Here is a 25,034-nt window from a genome sequence, read left to right on the forward strand (position 1 = left end):
CCCCTGCTTCCTAACATCCCTTCCCACCTCGAAAAATTTCCTCAATAATTTAGAAGCCCCCTGTCCCCTTCATTTCGCTTCATTTCGACAAATCCCCTGTTCCACACATCGGGATAGGTTTCACTCAAATGATGTTTCTGAGTAATAAAAGATGAACTTGGGAAATTTAGAGAGTTTTTTGTCCAAAATAGGCCAAGGAAGAAAAACCTCCTTCACTTTTTACACAAGTGTCATGGTTTTAGAGAAATGTCAAAAATACAATCAGCTCAGGAGAATTGATGCACCTCTGAAGTGACCTTGGGAAAATAACGTTTTCCCCTAGCTTGGTTGGCCAAATGGCTTTCTTGATGGGTCAAATGATAGATAGACACAAATATGTTTCCAATGAGCTATCATGAGCTCAATTTGGAGTTGAGTAAGGCATTCAAAAGTTTACTGCAACAACACTCTGCCTTGAGGCAGCCTCATTTGGCACATTTTGACTAGTATTGGGAGATTTGATTTTTGACAAGGAAAATGAACTCCAAATTGAAACATTCTAGTTTAGTTGGAAATTAGACTCAAATACCTTTCCAACGCGCTATCCTATACTCAATTTGGACATAGGGAAGGCCTCCAAAATGCTCCTTCAAAAAGGTGCGGCGCATTGGGGAGGCGCGGCGCAGTGGGAGAAATTTTCCAGTGTAAATTTACATTGGCGCGACGCACTGGGGAGGCGCGGTGCACTGGGATAAAAGGCCTAAAATTCATTGAAATCTTCGTCCAAATTGAAAATTCTTCATTCCAGAAGTAGGTAGAGCCTCCATTTTTGTGTTTCATCCAAGTTTGTGTTAGGGTATGGTGGTTTATGGATGCTAATGATTGAAACAAAAATTCAAACCCTTTCATTTTGAATTCCTCACATATAAGCTACTGCCTAGGGTTTAAAAACTTGATTGCCACCAAAGTTACTCTTTTCCATTATTTCCTTTGTCCTTAATTCTCTTATTTCCTTGACTCCATTGTTCCCCATCCCCTAAAGTTACTAAACCCCTATCCTAAATTCCCTTTCCCAAAACTTTCAAATGTGAAAACCCTAAACCCTATTCCCATGCCTAAATTACTAAACCCACTCCCATATTTCCCAAACAAATCTCTCCCAATAGTCCCTAATCCCTCACTATTTTTCCCTCCCCTTACTGTCCCTCATGTCATTGTTTTCTCTTGGTGACAAAGGTCAAGCACATCATCAAAGGCATTACAAGACAGTGTGACATATCAACACCTATTTGTCCAAGACAGTTTGTCCACCAGCGGACATGACATCTGATCTGTCATACGATCATGAAGAAGAGACACACAGTGATTTGCCAACATAATTACATGCACCCAGGATGCCTCATAGAGGTGGAAAAACATCCGTGAAGACCAGCAGGCTACCCAATGAGAGGACACCCATTCAGCAGGAGATAGAGGCTGATTGAGAGATTTGGCTCGAGAGGATCAACATCCACTTAGAGAAGCTGTTGGCAAAAGAAAACAAGGACAAGTACATGCTCAGGCACATGAAAAACCACTATTGGGAACAAAATCATGTTTGCAAGGCACGAATAAGGAATTTAAAGGCAAACCTAAGGAAGGCATCAAAAAGGCAAAAGAGGCAAAAAGAGCTTGATCGTCTTCAGATACTGGACGAAGCCTCTTTAGCCTAGCATAACACTTAATGAAGAAGCTCCAGCCCAAATTTCAAGAAATTTGGGGCATTTTTGGCATTTTGGCAAATTTTTGTACAAAAAACAGGGTTTTTCTCCCTGTGCGCCGTGCCACGTGGCGCGTGCTTTTGATAGGAAGGTCCAAATGGAAAAAAGTTTATATTTTTAGATTTTTCATGAAAAATCATGACTGATGGTGCATGGCCAAGAATTTTGGGCAAGTTTTGAGTCCTTAGGAGGTCAAAAACACTCAAAAAATGACCTCTCTGCCCCTATTTTGACACACAGGAAGCATTCTTGGGAGATTGAAGTTTTGGAGGGGAAAATAGGCACCAAATTCAAAAATTCTACTTGGGTTGGAAAGTAGATAGGTAGGGCTTTCCAAAAAGCACACTTGGGCTCAATTTGGACTTCAGGAAGTGCCTCAAACTCAGCCTCAAAGTGGTGCGACGCACAGAGAAATTGGCGCGGCGCACAAAGGATTTTTGCTCAATTTTTCACCTTCCAGCTCAAAAATTCGGCCAGTTTGACTAGTTTTTCTTTGTGCTATAATTTTTGATCTAACTTGATGTAATTGGATAAACATGATGTAATCTGGGCACTTATTTACTTTTTCTAGAGGATTCATTCACTAAAAAGTGAAAATTTAATGAATGAATCAGTTTCCTACCTTATAGAGGCAAGTTGTTTTGATTGCCTAGATTTTAGTGCTTTGTTTAGAATTGGTTGAACCAACTCCTAGAATGATGAGCTTGACCCCTAGAGGCAAGGGAATGGGTTGGGATAGTCTATATCATGTAATTTCTAAGTCATTTTCAGGGTTGGACACTTGGGATTGCTTTGGCATATCATTGTACATTCTATCTCTACATTTTTGGCTAAGGAAAAACCAGGGTTTTGCAGCACTGTTTGGGATCCATGTGGCTTTATGTTTTGATGGTGTTCTTCTCTAAGTAATTGTAAGTTCATTAGTTTTATGTGCATCATTTTCCTATCTCTTCTTTTAAATTTGAACAAATGAGTGATTAAGGTAGAATCCATTAACTGCTATGCTCTGCCTTTGAATTTGTTTAAATTTCCATGTTTTCATCTGTTTAAGGAGAATTCTTGAGACTCTCTTGCTCTCCTTAGCTCCTCACCAGTCTGATCTATCCATTCACTCACTTTAAAGCATCAAAACGATTGCCTTCCTTGCCCCAATCAGAACTCTGCAGAAACTGTGCCTCATCCTTGAGCCCAATTTGCCTTTCCCTGTTTCCAACATAAAACCCCCAAAAACTTAAATCAAACCCTTGTAATTCATACCTAGCCTAAAATTAGCTTTTATTTCAGTCATCTCGAGCCCCATATCTTGTCTTTTGCCGAGATTGACCCAGAGAGAGCCCTCTCCTATCCTTGTAGGGCTAGCTACGAGGCTGAGCATGGTTTGATGTGGACCTAGAACCTTGTCTTTTCAGCCTGAGGCAAATCTAGGCTCTAACAAATATAGTGGTGTTACTTCGAGGTTCTCAAGGAGGCTTTATTTGCTTTCAAATTCACTCAACAAAGGGCTATAGTTAGTTTCTATGAAGGTCTTCGAATCTTGGCCACAAGATTTTTTTCTAGTGTCTACTCTATATCTTTTATCACTTCGCGTTGTTCCATTTTCTTCTTCAGATCTTCACCCAAACATAAGTAATCCAATAATCTGATTGCATTCATAAAATTCCCTTTTCACACAAAAGCATCTTAAACTAGAGTTTCAAAGATCTCAAATACTTACCTTCCGGTCCTTTGAAAATTTGTCGTTCTATTTTGTCATAGGACACAGTCAAGTGTACTACGAAATTAGTAATGAATCCTACCAATATGATATCAATATAGAAATCAACAACTCTTGAAATCGTATTGTCAATGCTCTTGATTCGTTGTATCAATTCAGGAGTCCATTCCTTAGGTTCATCTCCTTTAAAGTAGTCCTTTCTCTCGGTTAACCTTGATATCCACTTATATAGATCAACATGAACTGAAGAAAAAATTTCATTGATTTTCACAAATATACCTCTATAAACACCTTTTAGATGACAGACGAGGACTTCTATTCTCTTGATTTAGCAAATTCTTGTTCTTTCTGTTCTACCCAATCTTGAATTTCTTTCTTCGATAGGTGTCACATCCACATATCCTTCAAACAGATCCCAGTCCCAACAACATAACCATTTTTTGGTTTATAGTGGGTTGGCCTAGGTTCAATCTATACTGTGCACCAACAAAACCATTAATCATTGGTCCTTTCAGCAATGACTTGCAAGAAGATCACAATCTCACCCAAAGTGACTATGGGAGGATATAGAACTAAGTTTATGTAGCCTTGAGGGATGCAGAGATGTGGTATTCTTATGTTTTCTTATACTTAACATTCATAAGTTACTTTGCATTCATACATTACTTCACAACATTGCATTCATCACTTAAAAAATATCATATACATCCATAAAAGTTCACTGTATTGAAACAATATACAACTGTAATAAACTGCTACGCTATTATAGATAATAAGCAAATAAACACATGAAGACACAAATTTTACTGTGCTTGATCCCAATGTGTTACTACGTCCATAAGAAGTGTTTCTTATAATAGAGAATTTGTACCACAATAGTTCTTGGCCTACGCACTCAGTTGCGGACTCAGGCCTATGCGCACTCAGCTACAAAGCCTCGCCTTCTTGCCCAAAACCACAAATCACAAAGATACAACCATTCAATACATGATGTGTTTCTTCTAGACTATCTCCTTATTTATTATGCATCCCTATATATACTATTACATCAAGGGATATATCATTGCAATACCATGGTCCATATACTATGGACTCCCCTAATACAATCTACTATGGTAAAAAACCATTCATCATATACAACATTACATTCTTTTAACAAAAAGGAGGGGCTTCGACCTGCCCCTAAGCCCATATACCATGTGGTATATCTACTGTGCAGTCCACTTCGTGCTCTGCTGCATTCTTTACTTCGTACTCCACTCCACAAAATGTGGAGTCTTCACAAAAAACTAGGCCAAGTTGGGTTGCACCCAACATCAGGACATATTAACAAAGTTTGGGTAGATGTGGAACTATTTCATTAGACCCACATATACATGAGAGATGGTAAAGGAGGTTGAAAAATGTATAGAGACATATGTAGACATTTATGGGAAAAAAATTGGCACCCCACAAAAGAAAATAGAGAAATATGGCCCTTCAAAAATTTGAAGGAAGAGTTTGTGGAAATATGTCGCACCATCCTCAAAAAGGCCTAGGACATGTTTAGAATTCATAGAGGAAATGAGGGTGAAGATATTCAATGTATCTAATATAGTAATACCTGAAGTAGCCATAGAATAAAAGGATAATTTTTCAAATATAACGAGATCAAAGGATGTTGAAAAATGCAGCAAGAAAGTCTCAAATTGATTTTGCCTTGGTCAAATTGAGAAAATTTGAATTTCCACATATGCAGACAACTCGGATGCATTTAACTTATGTGAAATGGATCTTGTCACTCAAATAGCTTAGTAAATTTGAGTTAAAGGAGTCAGAGTTCAGTTAAGCATGTGTGATTGCTAATTTGAAGAAATCAATATCAATTATTTAAAGTTGTTTTCAGTTAAACTAGTTCTAATTGTTGGAGGAACTAGTGGAAGGTCATTTGTGCATTGAGACTTCAGTCAAACTTAGTGATCATCCAGTTAACTGATCAATCAACCAAAAATAGCTAATGCATGCAGATAATTCGAGTTTTCCAGATGTGGTGGAGATTCAAAGGTTTTGTAACATCAATTGTATACTAGCCTTGAGTGTAAAGGTGTTACATGCAGTAAGATGATCAATCTTGGGAATTGCGCAAGTGTTTTGGAGGAAATTCCAAAATAATAGGGGCCTAATTTCCTTAGGAATTGTGCAAGGAAAGAGGGGCTCAAGAAGAGGCAGGAATTGACTAATTCTGGGCCAAATATTCTTAGTGAGCAAAGAGAGGTTATTCACTTGCAGTTTGTGCTCAGTTGAGCAAAGCGATTGTAATACATCTCTATTCATCAGATTAATGCAAGCAGGAAAAGGGGTTTTTAGTAGATTGTTTTCACTTGGAAAAATACTATGTGCATGTGTTTTATTTCTCATTGCATGTATTTGATTGATGTTCTAAATTGTGAATTGAATTCCATAGAGTAGTGAAGTAAGTTTGTGTCTTGTGATTTTGATTAAAATTTCAGGAGAAGTTACAAATATACACCATAATTTCTACATGGTATTAGAGTAGAATTCACATTAGAATAGGAATTTCAAAGTTGTTTCTCAGTAGGATCGAAATTCTAGTTCAATGTAGCAGGATCTCTTCAGAGTTGGGAAAATGACCTTCAATGGGTTGAGACTTGAGTATGCCTTGGAAGGCAGCTCAAATTTCATTGCATGGAAGGATCACATGGAGACGGTGTTGGATGAAAATGGATTGCTAGAATACATAGAGACACATGTTGAAAACCACAGACATCTAATGCACATAACCTATCCCAATGGAAGAAAGATGTAACCAAGGACATGAGGATAATCTTAAGGGGAGTACGAGACACATTGTCTAAAATCTCCATGGGAAAGAAACTCCTTTCTCAATGTGGAAAGAACTGAAAGAATTGTTTGAGAATAGTAGTGACCATAGGATGTTGGCACTCAAGGATAAACTCCAAAATATCAAGATGAAAAAGAATGACAATATTCCGCAGTATATGAGAAGGTTCACACAAGTTTTTGATTAACTTGGAGGAGTTGGTATAAATGTTGCAAAATATGACTTGATAAGCCTAGTTCTTCTAGGCCTTCCTAAAATTTAGCATAGCTACCATGTATTGGTGAACGAGAGGGAGAAATTACCAAATTGGGAACACTTATGGTCTGATTTGGTACAAGAGGAGATCAGGCGAAATACTAGAGATGGGACTTCATCTAAGGGCAAGGGTGAAGAAAAATTTGCATTAGTTGGAAAGGGAAAGAAGGGAAAGGGAAGAAATATCAAACCAAACTAAAATCCAGCCAAGGGAGAAAGAAGAAATATTTTTCAAAAATTAAATGCTTCAATTATCCTAAATTTGGGAACTTTGCCATGAAGTGTCCACACAAAAATTCAAGCAAGAAGAACTTAGGAGGAGTGGCAGGTGAAGCCTTGGCTTCAAATTTTAAGCTTTACTTCACCCTTATTGCATTCATGTTGAGCATCATGATGAGGTGCATGTGGTACCTGGACTCAAGTGCATCGTTCCACATGAGAGGGTGTACAAAGTTTTTTAGTGATGTGGAGGAGAAAGATCTCCAAATGCATATTGAGATGGGCGATGACAGAAGGTACAATGCGACCAGAATTGGTATAGTTAACTTTTAGAGGGAGTCGGGATCCCCTCTTAGACTCAAGGATGTCATGTTCGTTCTAGGCCTAAAGAAAAATCTCATCTTTGTTGCAGATTTCGAAGACCATGGTTATGATGTGATATTTAGCAAAGAGAAAGAATTCTTGAGACACATATCCATGGGATAGGTGAAGTAGATTGTATTTTGTGTGAAGAACCTGTATAAGATAGATGTGGAAGATTATGCTACATTAAGAAATAAGGTGGAGAAGGTGAAGAGTCGCGATGCCAGTTAACTTTGGCACAAAAGACTTGGCTATTTTCTTCATGGAGCCTTGACGATTATGCAACAAATAACCACTGGCCTCCATAAAGGAGCACTTTAGTAGCAAGATGTATGCAGAGGATGTAATTTTGGTAAGTGTACAAAATTTGCATTCCATGGTCGGGACAACAAAGCACATGTAGTCTTGGAAAGGATCCACTCTGATGTTTGTGGACCTTTCTCAAAACCCTCCACTACGAGACACAGATATTTTTTAATTTTTATTGTTGAATTTTCAAGGAAGTGTTGGATATTCTTCATGTCAAGGAAACATTAGACATTCTCCAAGTTCTTAGAATTCAAGGCACTAGTTGAGAAAGAGATCGACAAGAAGGTGAAGGCTCTTAGAAGTGACAATGGAAGTGAGTACATTTCAAATGACTTCAAGAATTTAGGTGTGAAAGAATGAATTTAAAGAGAGATGACAACACCCCACAACCCATAGCAGAATGGGGTAGCTGAAAAAAATAACTCGAGCATTGTGAGAGTTGTGAGGGATATGTTGCATTATCAAGGCCTACCACTACATTTTTGGGCAGTGTCATGTAATACAACATTCTACTTGCAGAACTGAAGTCCTCATTGGATTCTTGGTATGATTACACTGGAGGAGGATTTGTCAGGGATAAATATGGATATGTCCCACTTTAGAATTCTTGGGCAGTGTCATGTAATACAACATTCTACTTGCAGAACTGGAGTCCTCATTGGATTCTTGGTATGATTACACCGGAGGAGGATTTCTCAGGGATAAATATGGATATGTCTCACTTTAGAATTCTTGGAGCCTCTATTTACTGCCATGTCTCCAAAGATTCTAGGAAGAATATTGAGCCGACAACAGAGTTGGGGGTATTTGTGGGTTACACAGAAACTCCACACAACTACTGTGTGTACTTACCTTTCTTGAGAATGATAGTTGTGTGAAGGGATTTAAATTTTGATGAGAAGAAAGAGATTCAATTTTCTCTTGAGAGGAAGCTTCAGATCGCACCAAAGGAGGATATTTTATCTCCAAAGGAGGAGCCTCAAGAAGTGTGGAGAAACCACAAATTGAGGAGCAGAGAGTGGAGACATCCACTCAAGGAGAACCATCCAAAGAAGGAAGAAAAAGGACTACAGAAGATGATAGACTTGTGCAGGATGTGAAGGATAATGTGGGAGCTCCTTGAAATTTATGCAAGGAGAGGAGGTCATTTGATTGGTACACTGGCTACATGGCTCTAATGACTAAGCTTGTAGAGACTAAGCCATCCTCTTTCAAGGAAGAAGTAGAGAAAACTTTATGGGTTGATGCACTACTGGAGGAATATAGATCCATTGTAAAGAATAGTGTTTGGGAAGTGGTCCCAAGACTAATAGATAAATCAACTGTGGTTTAGAGATGGATCTTCAAGGTTAAGCGTGCAACAGACTGAAGCATAGAGAAGTATAAGGCTAGAATTGTGTCCAAGGGATACCCTCAAGTTGATGGAATTGACTATGAGGAGGCCTTTGCTCCTGTAGCAAGGTACTCATCCATTAGATCAATTCTTTCATTAGCTTCACAGATGGGGTGGAAGATCCACCAAAAAGATGTAAAAACAACATATCTCAATGGGGTTATTGAGGAGGAGGTGTAGATCGAGAAACTAGAAGGTTTTGAGACATTTGAACAAGAGTCTCATGTGTGTAGGCTCAAGTGAGCATTGTACAATATCAAATAAGCACCTCGTGCTTGGTACACCAGGATCAAGAACTATATCACTGGTTTGGGCTTCACCAAAAGTGAAGTAGATGCGAACCTCTATCATATTTTTGTAGAAGATAAATTTCTTATTATTGTCTTATATGTTGATGATTTTATTTTAACTGGTGATGAGTAGCTAATCAAATCTTGCAAGGAGCACCTTGCAAGGTAATTTGAAATGAAGGAAATGGGTCTCATGCACTACTTCCTTGGGTTGGAAGTATGGCAAGGCAATGGAGAACTATTTGTGCCTCAAGGAAAGTATACCGATGAGATATTGTAGAGATTTCGCATGGAGAGTTGTAAACCCATGAAGACACCTCTAGTGACCAATTGGAGGAAGGAGGATGCCACTTCAAGTGAAGAAGTGGATGCTAATATTTACCGACAATTGGTGTCCTCACTGATGTATCTTGTGAACACATGACCAAATATGTGCTATGCAGTCAACTTGCTATGCCAAGCTATGGTTAGGCTAGCCAAATCATATTGGAAGGCACTACCTAGTTTGGATTATGGTACATATGGATAGAGGGAGTGAAGTTGTGTGGCTTCACAGATGTAGATTGAGCGAGGGGTCCATCATACCAAAAGAGTAAATTATGTGGAATTTTTAGTGTGGCTTAAACAACTATTTGTTGGTATAGGAGGAAGCAAATACCTGTGGCACTCAACTTTACAAAAGAAAAGTGACATGGCTACAAGTCAAGAAACATGTGAGGTGATATGGATGAGAAAGATAATTGTGGCTCTGTTTAGTCAGATGATGGATCCAACTGTGATTTACTATGATAATCAGAGTTTCATCAAGCTCTCTGAGAATCCTGCATTTCACTATGGATCCAAGCATATAGATATTCGGTATCACCATTTATGGTATTGTGTTCATAGGCAGATAATGTTGCTACAATACATTTCGATAGAGGAACAAGATGTTGACATTATGATAAAGGATCTGTCAAGAGGGAAATTCAAGTTCCACGGGTGCAGGAAAGGGGTGGTTGATAATCCCTTTCTTGTTGAGAGGGAGTGTTGAAAAATGTAGCAAGAAAGTCTCTATTTGATTTTGCCTTGGTGAAATTGAGAGAATTCGAATTTCCAAATCAATGAACAACTTTGATGTATTTAACTTGTGTGACATTGATCTTGTCACTCATTTAGCTAAGTAAATTTGAGTTAGAGGAATTAGATTTTAGTTAATCATGTGTGATTGCTAATTTGTAGAGATCAAGGTTAGTTATTTCAAGTTGTTTTCAGTGAAACTAGGTCTAATAGTTGGAGGAACTAGTTGAAGGTCAGTTGTGCAGTGGGAATTTAGTCAAACTCAATAATCATCTAGGTAACTGATCAATCAAGCCAAGAGAGCTAATTCATGCAGAGAACTCGAGTTCCCCAATTGTGGTTGAGATTTCAAGAAATTGTAGCATCAGTTGTAGACTAGTCTTGAGTGTACAAGTGTTGCATGCAATCATATGATAAACCTTGGGAATTATGAAAGCATTTTGGAGGAAATTCTTAAATAATAGGGGCCTAATTTCCTCAAGAATTGTGCAAGGAAATAGGGGCTCAAGTAGAGGAAAAAATTGATTCAGTCTTAGTCAAAAATTCTTAGTGAGTAGAGAGATAGGTTATTCACTTGCAAGTTGTGCTCAATTGAGCAAAGCAGTTGTAATACATCCCTATTCATCGTATTAATGCAAGCAAGAAAAGGGGTTTTTAGTAGATTGCTTTCCCATGGAAAAATATTGTGTGCATTTATGTTATTTCTCATTGCAGATTTTGATTGATGTTCTAAATTGTGAATTGAATATCATAAAGAAGTAGAGTAGGTTTTTTTCTTGTGATTTTGATTGAAATTTCATGAGAATTTACAAATATACACCATAATTTCTACAATGGAACCTAACACAATTTTTTTTTTTTTTTTGGGAAGACCAACTTGAAGAAAAGGATGGACACTAATGTGCAAAATGGTTTGATTTGAAGAGTAAAACTATTAATCTTAATTTGGAGAAGAACCCAATGCTTCTTACTGCTAAGATTTTTAGAAATTTTTGATAGGAAATGTAAGATACAATGAGCAAGAATATAACTCTCTTATTAAGATATATGGATATGAAGGAAAGACCTTATTACTCCCTAATTTTGTTATTAACATATACTTTGTTGCTGAAGTATTCAAATAGTACAACCCTTGGTTGATTTTATTTGATAAGAAAAAAAAAAGGTAATTTATTACACTTCCCCTAACTATAGGAGATATTATAGTAAGGAATTATATCGATTTTATACAATTTTCTAACTTATTGAAATATTTTAATTTAATTGAAGTTGAATCCTTCCAAGTATTCAACCCTAAAGGTATATTTTCTAATGACTTGGAATCCATAAGATGTGCCAATTTGTTCACAAGGATTTTACGAGAAAGTGGAGACAACCAATTTTTTAAGACACCTACCCCAACTTACCATGTTATGATAAAAGGAAGTACTAATATTGAAGGAAAAGTGAAGCAAAGAGTGAAAGGCCCGCAAGCTCTCATTGGACTCCAGAACCACAAACTAGTCGAAGTTCCTCTACTACACATAAGAGAAAAGAAACAATTTCTATTATAGGAAACACTAACAACCAACATCATGGAAACGATGATGAAGGAGAGCCACCCCCTCATGTTTCTCTTGAAAAATGACATGTAGTTTCTTCATATAAAATTGAAATTTCAAGTAAAAAGGAGTCAAAGAATGCAAAAGGGTCCATCGACATGGAAGTAGAGAGTATTGTAGTTATAGAATTGGTAGTCACATAAATGGTTGAAGTCCAATTTTTTTGAAGAACTGGATGCTAAACATCCTATTGTATTTTAATATTATCCTTTAACCATGTAGGACACCCATTATGACAAGTCTACTAAGAAGTTGCAATTTGAAAAGGTGTAAAAAAGAACAATGTAGTGAGTCAAATGAAGAGTGGAATATATTTTTTAGGAGTCATACCTTTTGAACTCCTAAAACTACATTAGGCTGTAGGGGATGGTCTTGCTCATTATATAATAAAGAAATAAGTTGAAAATTTAATATTGAAAAAGAGGATACATGAGCTTGAAGAAGCTCTTAATCCAACACCACTATTCATGACTCCATTATCTATTCAAGAACTCTAATTAACAATAACACTTGGAATACCCAAAGGATCAAAAGGATACACAATTGTTGATAGGAATTAGAACATATGTCACTATGAATATTGTTAAGAGACTTCATATTATAGAAGAAGCTTGGGAAACTCATCGAGAGTTTAGCCAGCACATGGGCCTTGAATGACTTCAAAGCCACCATATGAATTAGTTGTTTTTAACCTTAAACCAAGTATTGTATAAATTTATTCAAAGAAGGAATATTCCAACTTTAACCCATCGAGAGTTAAGAAGTAGGAAAAGAAGAAAAGATATTTAGGTCCTAGCTTTAAAATAATTGAAAGAATTATCTACTCTTCCTTTCTATTAACGTTACGAGCGATTACCTGTTGAAGCAAAGTATAATACTTTGAAAAGAAGTCCTCTACAGTTCAAAAAATTCTTGGGCGAAATGATATTAGCTCATCCTCCAATTGATTTCCTCTCAACTCATCTAGATGTTCCTCCAACTTGGTGCATACCTTGTTGGGTGTGTTACAAGCATCAATGTGGAAGCGGAGGTTCAGGGAAATTGAAAAGAAGAGATTATATAATATATTATAACTTGTGATCATACATGGGATGATATGCATCATCATTCCTATATTTTACCTTGGGATGTGTTTACTCCAATGAATCCATCTACCTAGTATGCTATCAAAATGAATGACTCTCTCCTCTAGAAAGGTTGATTGATTCAAGAATGACATCCCTATCCGCACACATTTGAGGAAGGTAACATGGCCAAATTTTTTCCCACCATGAAGGTGTGTGTGTGAGCCTTATACATATATTACTATCACAAAAAACATTCTTCTTGGATAAAACTATTATCTGAAAAGGGTTGCTACCTATAAGGCTCGTTTCCAAGAACTCCATGATGCCTTTACTAGGTCTTATTCAAAGATGGTAAGACTTATCATCACCATTGCTGAAGATCATATTGATATGCTTTTGTAGAAACAACATCGTATCCATCCTACTAAGGCTTGTACTATCAAAGTGATATTTTAATAGCTTATTAGACAAGATTCATCTATCTAACTGGATATACTTAATGGGTCTCTGAAATAGTCCCATCACTTTAAAGAAACAAGACACCATTCATGTATCTATTAATTTCCATGATATTTCATGTTGAGTCTTGCAAAGTACATATTATCTAACCAAAACACAGGAAGATATGCAAATTCGTTAACTTACTGTAAGGATACCCATTTCCTAACACATAATCCAATCACACTTGATGTAATAAATAATGAGGATAAAATAGAGAAAACTAGTTGTTTTTTAGGAAATATGTGGTTGGAATGGAAAGTTGAAGGGCTTATGAGATCCCTTTAGTTCCCCCCTAACTTCCCCTCTGTTAGGTTAACATAAAATAGAAAATTACCAAACAAAATTTAGTGCATGCATCATCAAGAAGATAATTTATTACATTTACATTTACTTTAGTATGCATATCATCATAAGTAATGAGATCAGATTTATCACATTTGCATGACACCTATCATATAAATAATTGTTTCCATAATACACACAAAGGTAAACAAAAATGTCAGAAAGTGTTCATCTAGGAGTCCATCACTCTAAAATTGGTGCACGCTTATCACATGCTAAGTACAGAAAGGTGGCCATGCTTCCCATTTATCTAAAACTACTTATCTTCATCATCATCATTCAATTGGTGGTATTATGCTAGGGGCGTGATTGTCCTCCTAGCTAAGTCTCTCATACCCTGGTCATCCATAACTACCCTCCTCAAAATTGGGGGCTAGTCCATTGGTCCATGTAGACATATCACGGTCCTCAAGGTTCTTCCAACCATATTTTGATACTCCATGCAACAATTGATCTAGTTGATCGCACAGATCATTTATTGGTCAACTTGAACTAGTCAATGTATTTATGCATAAAACATAATCACTTACCCCATGCTCTTCTAGGTGGGAGAAGAAGCTCTAAATGTCCTTGTAATTCACTCCCTCATAAGGACAACCCTCAATGTGGATCACCCATTTAATCCCAATGAGAAAAGAATTTAGGGAAAAAACCATTTATTATAGCACCACCTCGTCCTATCTCAATAATTATCCTCACTTATTCATCCTTGGGCTCTTTAGGGATCCACACATGAGGATAGACTATCATAATGTTCTCACACAAAATGAACTAAGTCAACCCCAAAAATCAACCAAGTCAACCCAAAAATCAACTAAGTCAACCCCAAAAATAAGGTAAAATTACCCAACACCACTAAATACATATTAATAGAAAACTTAAAAACAAAAATACCACACCAATTTGCCCAAAAAATCATTATTTTTAACTATTTACTAGACCCATTAATATGGGTGGCCCCAAAAATCATTATTTTAAAACCTCTTGAAAGTTTATGACGATGGAATGTTTCTTTTACGTGTGGACGTCATCAAACCCAACCAAACCCCCAAATTATTGTTATTAACCCTTGATTGTAACACCTCATTTTCTTGGAAACCATCTCTTCTTTTTTACAAAAAATATTTTTCGGCGAAGATCACATGAGACATCATTTGTCGACGCGTTTCGAACCAACCAATGTGATTCATCTCTTCTTTTATTCATATAAATATAACATAACCGTCTCTATATTCCTATGTACATTATAACTCTCCTCAACTAAACTACAACCTCCGCGGCTTTAACAAACTACTACAGCCTCCGCGACTCTCTGCGGCTTTAACAAACTACTACAGCCTCCGCGGCTTTAACGACAGGAGCGAAGGTATGTAATATCTTCCACATCGAAATTTCTGCATTAAGTTTCTGCGGTACCATTCTTGTTGACGAGTTGCGGTAACATTTTTCACGTTGGTATTCCTGGCGCCAATTAGATTTCATGGTTTTTTAGTTTCAACGGTAACAGCTTTTTTTTATTAGCTACGTGACAAAGGCAAGGGTTAATTTGGAGTGATAATGTTTTTCCTTTCCAGTTCCTCTGAATAAAAATATTTTTAATTTTTATTAGAGTATGTTTTAAATTTCGTTTATACATTCTACTAATCTTTTTCAACAATTTATTTTTATTTTTATTATCTGGGCAGGTAAATTTGTCAATAAAAAAGTTAATTGGCAAATAAGAACATTTAATAATGGAGAAGAACAGCAAGATACAACTTTTAGGTATATGTCTCTCTTCCTATGGGCATATTCTTCATCCATTGTAAATATTTAATATTAGTGTATTTGCGTGTATATTTTAGATGAAAATTAGAATATTTATTTGAATTCTTTCTTAACCAATAGCAATTAAAATTAAATGTTTGATTTTGTATTTATTAGTTTTACTATTTCAACTCTTTTGTGAAGATTGATTAATGTCTAGTCTCCTTAGAGTGTTAAATAGAACTACTCACACTAAATATATTGAATAAAATTAGTCTGGTTTTGATATAAAGTGTGTTAAATTTTGTAATTTTTATTTGTATTTGGTTTTTAATTACCATGGTTATATTCAAATTTGTTTTAAAAAGAATGAATAATCTTTGTGGGATCTTTGTTAGAGAGGAGAAAAGAGGAGGCTAAAGCAATGCACGACAAGTACCCCAATAAGATACCTGTACGCTCAAATCATTTCTAGAATAAGTTATTTCTTCCATGGTTAGATCTTTTAAATATTTCGCTATATAATATTATTTCAAAAACAAAATCTAATTTCAATAGTTTTGTTTTTGTTGATTAAAACTTCTCATGAAGAGTGAATCTTTTCTCAAAATTTATTTTTATAAAATATGCTCTCTTATTGGTTCTTGCAGGTTATTGTTGAAAAAGCAGAGAGAAGTGACATCCCATTTATTGATAAGAAAAAGTAAGACTCTTTTATCAAATAACTTATTGTTCTTTGATTCTCTCACTTGATAATTATTAGAATACATCTTTACAAAAATTGCTTATTTGCTAATGGAATGACAATGTTGCACTCAAACGACTCTTGTTTTCGTAATAATATAATGTGTTCATAATTTGTGGATGCCGCAAGAGTATGGTCAAGTTTTTTAAAATTAATGTTATTTTCATTTTTTATTTTCAGATATATGGTTCCATCAGATTTTACCGTGGGACAATTTGTATATATCATACGTAAGAAAATAAAGCTCACTGAAGAGAAAGCAATATTTATTTTTGTGAACAATGTGCTTCCACCAACTGGTAAGTTCAATCGAATCAGTTTTATCATAGTTACAACTTTTCCACTATTACTCTATGTCATTACTTGGTTCTAAGTTAAACTTCATTGCTATCTCCTTTTTTCCATAGATTTTTTTTTTTAAAACTGAAAATGAGCATTTTGTCATCTAATCCTTGTCTATGTTATAACTTATCAATTCCTTATGGTGTATTTATTTCTATGCAGCTGCTCTAATGTGTACTGTATATGAGGAGCACAAGGATGAAGATGGGTTTCTTCACTTTACATATAGTGGTGAAAAGACTTTTGGTCATAACATTGAGGCTTATTTATAGCCTTAAGAAACTCTTATTTCTCTCCATTTAAATATAGTGCAAATGAAATTTAAAGGGAACTTTTGTATGTATATGGATACCAGAATTAACATTCTAGTTACTATGTATAAAATGCTTTAAAAACATTTATTGTGTGCATATTGCCAAAATATGTAATCTACTTTACCATTTTACATATTTTGAGACTTTAAATTTGGATTATTGGTTTTTCCCATCTATATGGATCAAATCTATTTTTACTCTGAGAGTGGTTTGCATCTCAACAGATTTGATCCCACAAAGTTATTTTTATTTTAATGTAATTTTTTTTTACCAATTTTTTTTTTCTTCACATTGTTTTTATTTTATTTTCACCAAGTTAAAATGTTTACATTACATTTAAGTAATGCAAACCTCTTTCTGAGTGCAAAGCTTGAGAAGAGGAACATTAGAAACTAGAAAATAGCGTCTCTGTGTGTGTGTGTGTATGTTATTAATAGGTGTATATGAGTATATTGAATTATTTTTATTATTAATATTTTTTAAAATGTTCAAAAATTACAAATCTTTGTCATATCTTGAAAGAGAAAGCACCTAATAATGAAATAAGAACTCTTTCACTCTTTCTCTTTCTCTCTATATGTTTGATGTTAAAATCTTTTAAACATACATACTAAGAATAAAATAAGTTACACATCTCTCTCACCATGGGAAATGAAAATATATTTAAAAAATATATATATATAAACTACTTGAGTGTTTTGAATACATAAATATATGATGACCAATATATTTATTGATCATTTAATAAATTTAATGATTAGGTGATTGTTGTTAAAGAAGAAAATAAATATTGTTAACTAATTAAGATCCTAAATAAGCATATCTAAAATAAGAACAAACTCTCATGGCCTCTATAGTGAAACTGTGTTGGCAAATTCACAAAACCCCTTGGGACGAAAGAGTTTGTCATCTTTGTGACACAAGAGGGTTGAAAATGAAAAACAATCTCTTAGATTTTCCATCGTATACTTGGATTAGAACTAAAATTCAAAATGTTTGCCACATTATGAACTTTTTTAACCATTTATCATAAAAAGCTATGGTGATATTGAAACACTTTGCTTTTTTGATAAATAGATGTTGTTCTTCATCATAGTTCTAATTACACCATGAAATATTGCATATATTGGACTATATCATGAATTAACTAATAAATCAAACCACACATTTACATAATAATTTTAATATTGATCTACTTCCACTAATGTTTCCTTAGGTTTAAAGAATTATTTTGTATTTTTTTCATAAATATAAAGTGGTTTTGCTTGTTCTTATTGTGTCATCCATATGGTAGTTATTTTTTTGTGACTTTAATGTTTCCTTAGGCTTAAAGAATTATTTTGTATTTTTTTCGTAATTAAAAAGTGGTTTTTCTTGTTCTTAATGTGTCATCCATATGGTAATTATTTTACAAGAGATAAAAGTGTGGAATCCTCCTAGGGTAAGGCCAAGAGATGATGAAAAAGAGGAAATAAGGCTTAGATTCTAAGTCATGGTAGGTCAAAATGAGGGATTCCAAGAGGGGAAAATAACATTGCATGAACACCAACACATAACAAAGGTGTTAACCTATGGTATCCAGGTATATGAAAACTCTACTACCAAGTTATTGATTCTTGCAGGTTATTGTTGAAAAAGCAGAGAGAAGTGACATCCTAGATATTGATAAGAAAAAGTAAGACTCTTGATTCTCTCACTTGATAATTATTAGAATACATCTTTAAAAAAATTGCTTATTTGCCAATGGAATGATTTTAAGTAACAATGTTGTACTCAAACTACTCCTGTTTTTGTAATAATATAATGTGTTCATAATTTGTGGATGCCTCAAGAGTATGGTCAAGTTTTTTAAAATTAATGTTACTATCATTTTTTGTTTTCAGATATCTGGTTCCATCATATATTACCGTGGGATAATTTGTATATATGATATGTAAGAAAATAAATCTCACTGAAGAGAAAGCACTATTTATTTTTGTGAACAATGTGCTTCCACCAACTGGTAAGTTCAATCTAATCAATTTTATCATAGTTACAACTTTTCCACTATTACTCTATGTCATTACTTGGTTCTAAGTTAAACTTCATTGCTATCTCCTTTTTTCCATAGAATTAAAAAAAAAAAAAAACTGAAAATGAGAATTTTGTCATCTAATCCTTGTCTATGTTATAACTTATCAATTTCTTATGGTGTATTTATTTCTATGCAGCTGCTCTAATGTGTACTGTATATGAGGAGCACAAGGATGAAGATGGGTTTCTTCACTTTACATATAGTGGTGAAAAGACTTTTGGTCATAACATTGAGGCTTATTTATAGCCTTAAGAAACTCTTATTTCTCTCCATTTAAATATAGTGCAAATGAAATTTAAAGGGAACTTTTGTATGTATATGGATACCAGAATTAACATTCTAGTTACTATGTATAAAATGCTTTAAAAACATTTATTGTGTGCATATTGCCAAAATATGTAATCTACTTTACCATTTTACATATTTTGAGACTTTAAATTTGGATTATTGTTAACATTGTCATTTCTGATTTATATATTTATAAGAAATATTTAGTGAGTAATATAATCTCTTTATTTCTTTTCCTCAATTTTTGGTAGAGATTAAGTTTGGAGAAGAGCTATGTTTCCCTTACATTAAATATGTGTATGTGCTTTAGATATTTTACCTAAGGTAAAGTGGGTGGTGAAGTTTGTTATACAAGTTTAATAGATAAAGTTAGGTAGAGATTAAATTTGGAGAAGAGCTTTGTTTCCCTTACAATAAAGATGTGTATATGCTTTAGATATTTCACCTAAGATAAAGTCGGTGATGAAGTTTTTTATACAAGTTTAATAGATAAAGTTAGTGTGAAGCCTTACCATACTGTTTTAATAGATAATTTAAAATGCATGGATGTAAAATAGTTTGGAAGTGGCATTCAAAGTGACATTTAGAGTGTACTAGGTGATATCAAGTATTCAATGTACTCCTAGTTTTTTTAATAAAACAAAAATATGGTTTTTTTTCATTTTGTTACTTTGTCAATTTAAATGAATTGAAGCTACTAAGATAAAATAAATATTTAAAGACCATTCCATTTTAACTCCAGAGGGATCAAATCTCTTTTTACTCTGAAAGTGGTTTGCATCTCAACATATTTGATCCCTCCCTCCCTTGGTAGATCTAGAGTTAATATGGATCTAGAATGATTTAATTCCCCCCTTTAAATAGGTTATATTATATGAATACCATGGGTGAATACCACGAAGTTATTTTTATTTTAATGTAAATTCTTTTGACCAAGTAATTTTTTTTTCACCAAGTTAAAATGTTTACATTACATTCAAGTAATGCAAACCTCTTTCTGAGTGCAAAGCTTGAGAAGAGATAAAAGTGTGGAATCCTCCTAGGGTAAGGCCAAGAGATGATGAAAAAGAGGAAATAAGACTTAGATTCTAAGTCATGGTAGGTCAAAATGAGGGATTCCAAGAGGGGAAAATAACATTGCATGAACACCAACACATAACAGAGGTGTTAACCTATGGTATCCATGTATATGAAAACTCTAGTAAGAATTTGAGTAGTAATCAAACGAAAGTTAGAGCGTTGAAGCTGGAAGTCACAGAGGAGGCAATTGCTAGAGTATCAACAATTTAACCTAAAGGAAAGAAATGGTATAACCAGAAAATCAATGACCCTCTCCTCAAAGATGAATTTATGCAAGGGGAGGAGAAATTGGTTAAGAAGGGCAGGGGAACTAACCGATTGTCGCTTCCTCAGCCATGGGGAGATATTTCTTTATTCATCATTAAGTATATTATATGTGAAGGATGGGTGAAGATAGTGTTTAACTATCATTTTCCACTGTTAAATCATCTCCAACACACACAATTGATTAACCTTCCTTACTTCTAGTTGGAGAATTTGAAGCATATGCATGTTGTTGTGAAAGTTGCTTCGCATCTAAAAAGTTGTGTCACAAATCACGAACTTATAAAATTAATCATAATGGAGGCCCTGGAGTGCCAAGGACGAAGCTAGGAAGATTTCATGAGAAAAAAGACAAGGACTTCATGTCGGAAACAATTCAAAACCCCTGTTGATGCTCTGAAAGAAGGTGTGGTAGTTGAGATCAAGGGAAGCCCTCTAGAAGAAAATTCAAGAAAAGGTCGCTAGAAAAGCCAATAGGTTGCAGAACACCAAAATGGAGGGTCAAAGTTAGCACACAACCAGAATCATTGCCTCCATCCAAAATATGCCAAACAAGAATGAGGATGCAAGGAAGCAAAAAAAAAAGGAACATGCCAAGCAAGAAGAGGTTCCTTCACCAGGTAAGAACAAGACCCAAACACTGCTGTGTAAAATTAAAGAGTTAGAAAAATAAAATCAATAATTAAGGAAGAAAATAGAGGATAATAAAGTGGAAACAATGGTTCTAGGTCTTGATTCTCTGGTGGAGGCTATTGACAAGATGAGAACAAAAACTACACCAAGTTTTGTATGTACAACATGTGCTAAGAATTTAACAACAACAGGGTATAAAGTTTGTGCTGCAAGTACCATCTTGGAAGAAACCCAAACATATCCTGGCAAGTTGTTACACAAGAACCTGTTGACGACACTATTGTTACACAAGAACCAATTGCTAAAATAGAGCATCCCACGGTGTTTGACCTGGAAACCGTAACACAAGGACTTTTCGACGATGCTGCTACTACACAAGAAACAACAATTGAGGCAAAGGTTCCCCAGGAAGAAGAGGTAAGAGTTGATCCACAAGAACCTATTGATGAGGCTGTTGTTACCCAAGAACAAGTAGTCGAAGTAGAAGGGCCACCCCCTCATGAGGTCTTAAACATCTCACACACACCTGAGAATCATTCTGTTTTTGTGACACTTGCTAAATAATTCCTCTCATATTTCCAGTTGCCTCTCCAGTATGACATTGGTATGAAGCTCTTGACCTCATTTTGTTAGTCCTCCGCCACTCGCCTTTTCGACCATGTTAAAGAGTGGCGTCGAAGGAGGAGCACATGTTGTGCCCCACCTTCGAAGACCGTGTCTATTTGGATTAGTTTCTTAGGAGCATTTTAGCACCCATTGGAAAAGATGTTGCGTCCCATTTTCCTCAGACCCAGGAAGAATTTCTCCAAACCGCTCTAAGGTATGACCTAATTTATGCACAATCCAGTTATGTTTATACCGTAATTCCATACCTTCCCCATCCCGAAGGTTCCAATGCATTGGGGGCATCTCACACCGCCGATGGTATCGTTGGAACCCTTTCATATCCTTTTCCATATACTCATCCAAACTATGGTTATCCACAGGGGGGCACCTATTTCTCTAACACTCATGCCCCTCTTGCTAGCAACATGTTTTCAGGGCCCTAACCTATCTACCAAACCATTTCTCCTCCTTATGCACATTCGAGTGCTCCAGCCCCTCAAGCATTAGCGCTACATCCTCCCATGCATCCTTAGCCCCAGCAGCCACTGCCCCCTCAAAATCATGTGTTTGCACAACAGAGTGCGACCAATCCCCAAAATTCGAAGAAAAAGAATAAGGGGAAGGGTAACAAGGGTAACCAGGGTAATCATTGTAATCAACCTATTGAACCCTAGGGGAACCAACCTAACACCAACAACTAGCAACAGGGCAGCTAGCTTAAGAAGAACAAGGCTATTTGTGCGAACAAGCCTTATGCATGTTGTGGTGAACATGACCATTATACACATGAGTGTCCTCTCTTACCCCAGATGCGCCAAATGTGGGAAGCTCAAGCAGCTTCTAGAGGTCAACAATCTCCTCAAAATTCCACACCATCTCAACTGACAGTTCTTAAAAATCCTTTCCCTCAGCATGGATTTGTTGCTACTCAACCTCAGCCAGGTAAACTAGCCCATCCCCCCGACCTTCTAGTCCTGGTGACTACCAGATCCTTATGATTAATTCTGATGAGGTTAATCCCTCTGATATCAACTTGCAAACTCGTTCGCATCAATATGACAAGCCACTGACTTTGTTCGCCATTGATTCCAAAACCAAATCATCTGCTGAGCCTCTTACAACACCAAATGGTTCATTATAGATCCATGAACCTAAAGTTGAGGCCATTCCCAAGATCCCAAAGGGACCATTACATTGTAATGCGGCTTCTAACCAAGCTACCCATACATAGACTATAGTACATGACTTGACGCAATCACTTGTTTCCATGTTAATGCTGGAAGTCCTCCAGTCATGCCCGTCTCAAAAGAAGTCTCTACTAACTACCTTGGGCACAGTAGATCCTTTTGATGATTTTTGATTGTCTTCCCTGTTGATACATCAAAACATCTACCATTTCCTTCATCTGTTTCTTTCCAGATACCAGTCCGAGTTTGTAATGCCATCATTTCCTGATGCATTATTGACGAAGGAGAATCCATTGTAGAAATTATCACTGTAGATTAATCTAATTATGCAATGTACTAAAGAAAAATACTTAATCTACTTCTACAATCAAACTTGCGGAAGCTTAATTGATTTGAGCAAGATCAAACAGATCATGTATAACAAAGAAGAAGAATCAATCACACATGAAACACAAAAGAATACTCTAGGGAAAGCCTCAGCTAAAAACCCCGCTATCTGTATTATCATACAAGTGAAAATATCTCAGGATTACACAAAGCTTTAGCTGTCACAGCTATCCAGCTCTCAGTACAATCCCTCTCACTGTTCATAGACATACTAAACAACTCATATGCCTTTCACTCTGTCTTCCAAGCCTCCTATTTCCTTGCGCTATTTTCCCTGGGTGTTCCTGCTATAACCCTGTGTGACACTGATCTCACACACTGCTCCAACACACTGTAAAACTACGCAGATCTCAAGGAATGAATTCCTTCTGCATGCAAGATATTTTCTTATAGGAAAATTCTAGCAACTGATAGTATATTGTCCCTGCCTTTAATCTCAACTGGGCCTTTGTCTAAACTGACATGCATGAGTTATTTATGAGAGAATAGTCAGTTATCTAGAGTACACTATTTTCATGCATGCATACATTAACTGACTGAAATCATAATTAGTTCCACAAACTGTTTGGAACTAATTTAACTGGACTTAACTCAGTTAACTGAGCTAACTAATTACAACTCAAATACAACTCATCCTTATCTCCTTAATTAAGGGATAACTTCCTGATCCAAATGGATCCTAGAAAACCCTCTAAGTCTTCAAAATCTTCTAAAATATTAAAACTATCGCAAAAGGATTACACTATTGGGAGAAAAAGACACAAGGAAACAGTGAAAAACAGGTCTATTGAGGCTTACACAGTGATGTACATGAGTCGTCGAATCTAGCCGATCAACGGTTTAGATTCGACCAGCATATCACAGTTGGCGGTGATAGGCAGAGGCCATCGGAGGTGACCATATAACAGTTGTGATCGTGATCAGTGTGGGTCAACGAGGACTGTCGATCAAGCACGCAGATCGAAGACCCAAGTTGAATCGCGATATCGCAATTGGCAATTACAAAGGAGCGGTTACCAAACGACTCGAGGGATTATACGATGTGTGATTATGATATTGCCATATCTCATCAGAGCAACACCACGGAGCGGGGTCGATGCATACACGACTTTCGATATATATATATATATATATATATATATATCTAGACCCGATGGAGTTATAAATGATAATATATAGCATTTCAAGTCCGCCATTGTGCCATTTGCGATATTTTTCAATGTTTAATGTATTTTTTCAATGCAAAGGGAAACCACGAAATAAGTGGGATTTTGGGTGGGCTGTAGGTGGTAAGTGGTTTTGGCCGGGCTCCACCGGAGCCCATACACTGGCTGCCACGTGGTTAGGCGCCGGAGAGAGAAAACCACCTTTTTTGGGCGGGTAATCTTCGTGCGTGTTAGCCACCTAAAATCGATAACAGCCATTGATCAACATCACTTACGATCATGCCCGAGGACGGATCCGAAAGGATATAAGGTGGAATTAATAATATTTTAGGTCTGGGAAAACGTGTTTGGGCGGATTTTCCTATGTATTTGTGTATTTCTCTGTGTAGGCAGAGAACGACCAATTTTGGGATTTCAAAGGCACCAATGGCCCATTCCGTTATGGAATAGGTGGCCATCATTCCTGAAGGTGTCTAGCAATGATTGCTAACGCTCAAAGGGGGATTCG

General features: G+C 35.9%; 1 protein-coding gene and 1 pseudogene across 1 annotated transcript in view; both read left to right on the forward strand.

The window, feature by feature from the left end:
• Positions 1-16,799, forward strand: part of LOC149262247 (autophagy-related protein 8C-like) — a 29,370-nt gene extending 12,571 nt beyond the window's left edge. Inside the window, exons 2-6 of the mRNA XM_089376263.1 lie at positions 14,240-14,314; positions 15,838-15,894; positions 16,091-16,143; positions 16,366-16,484; positions 16,690-16,799. Coding sequence (XP_089232389.1) covers positions 14,240-14,314; positions 15,838-15,894; positions 16,091-16,143; positions 16,366-16,484; positions 16,690-16,799 — 414 coding nt within the window. The remainder of the gene's footprint in view (positions 1-14,239; positions 14,315-15,837; positions 15,895-16,090; positions 16,144-16,365; positions 16,485-16,689) is intronic.
• A 1,438-nt stretch (positions 16,800-18,237) lies between these two features.
• LOC149262248 (autophagy-related protein 8C-like) lies at positions 18,238-19,161 on the forward strand (annotated as a pseudogene).
• The last annotated feature ends 5,873 nt before the right edge of the window (positions 19,162-25,034 follow it).

Source organism: Pinus tabuliformis, chromosome 6 (assembly GCF_031772625.1).
Source record: "Pinus tabuliformis cultivar Carrire ecotype Pingquan chromosome 6, CPIR1, whole genome shotgun sequence".
NCBI classification, from domain to species: domain Eukaryota; kingdom Viridiplantae; phylum Streptophyta; class Pinopsida; order Pinales; family Pinaceae; genus Pinus; species Pinus tabuliformis.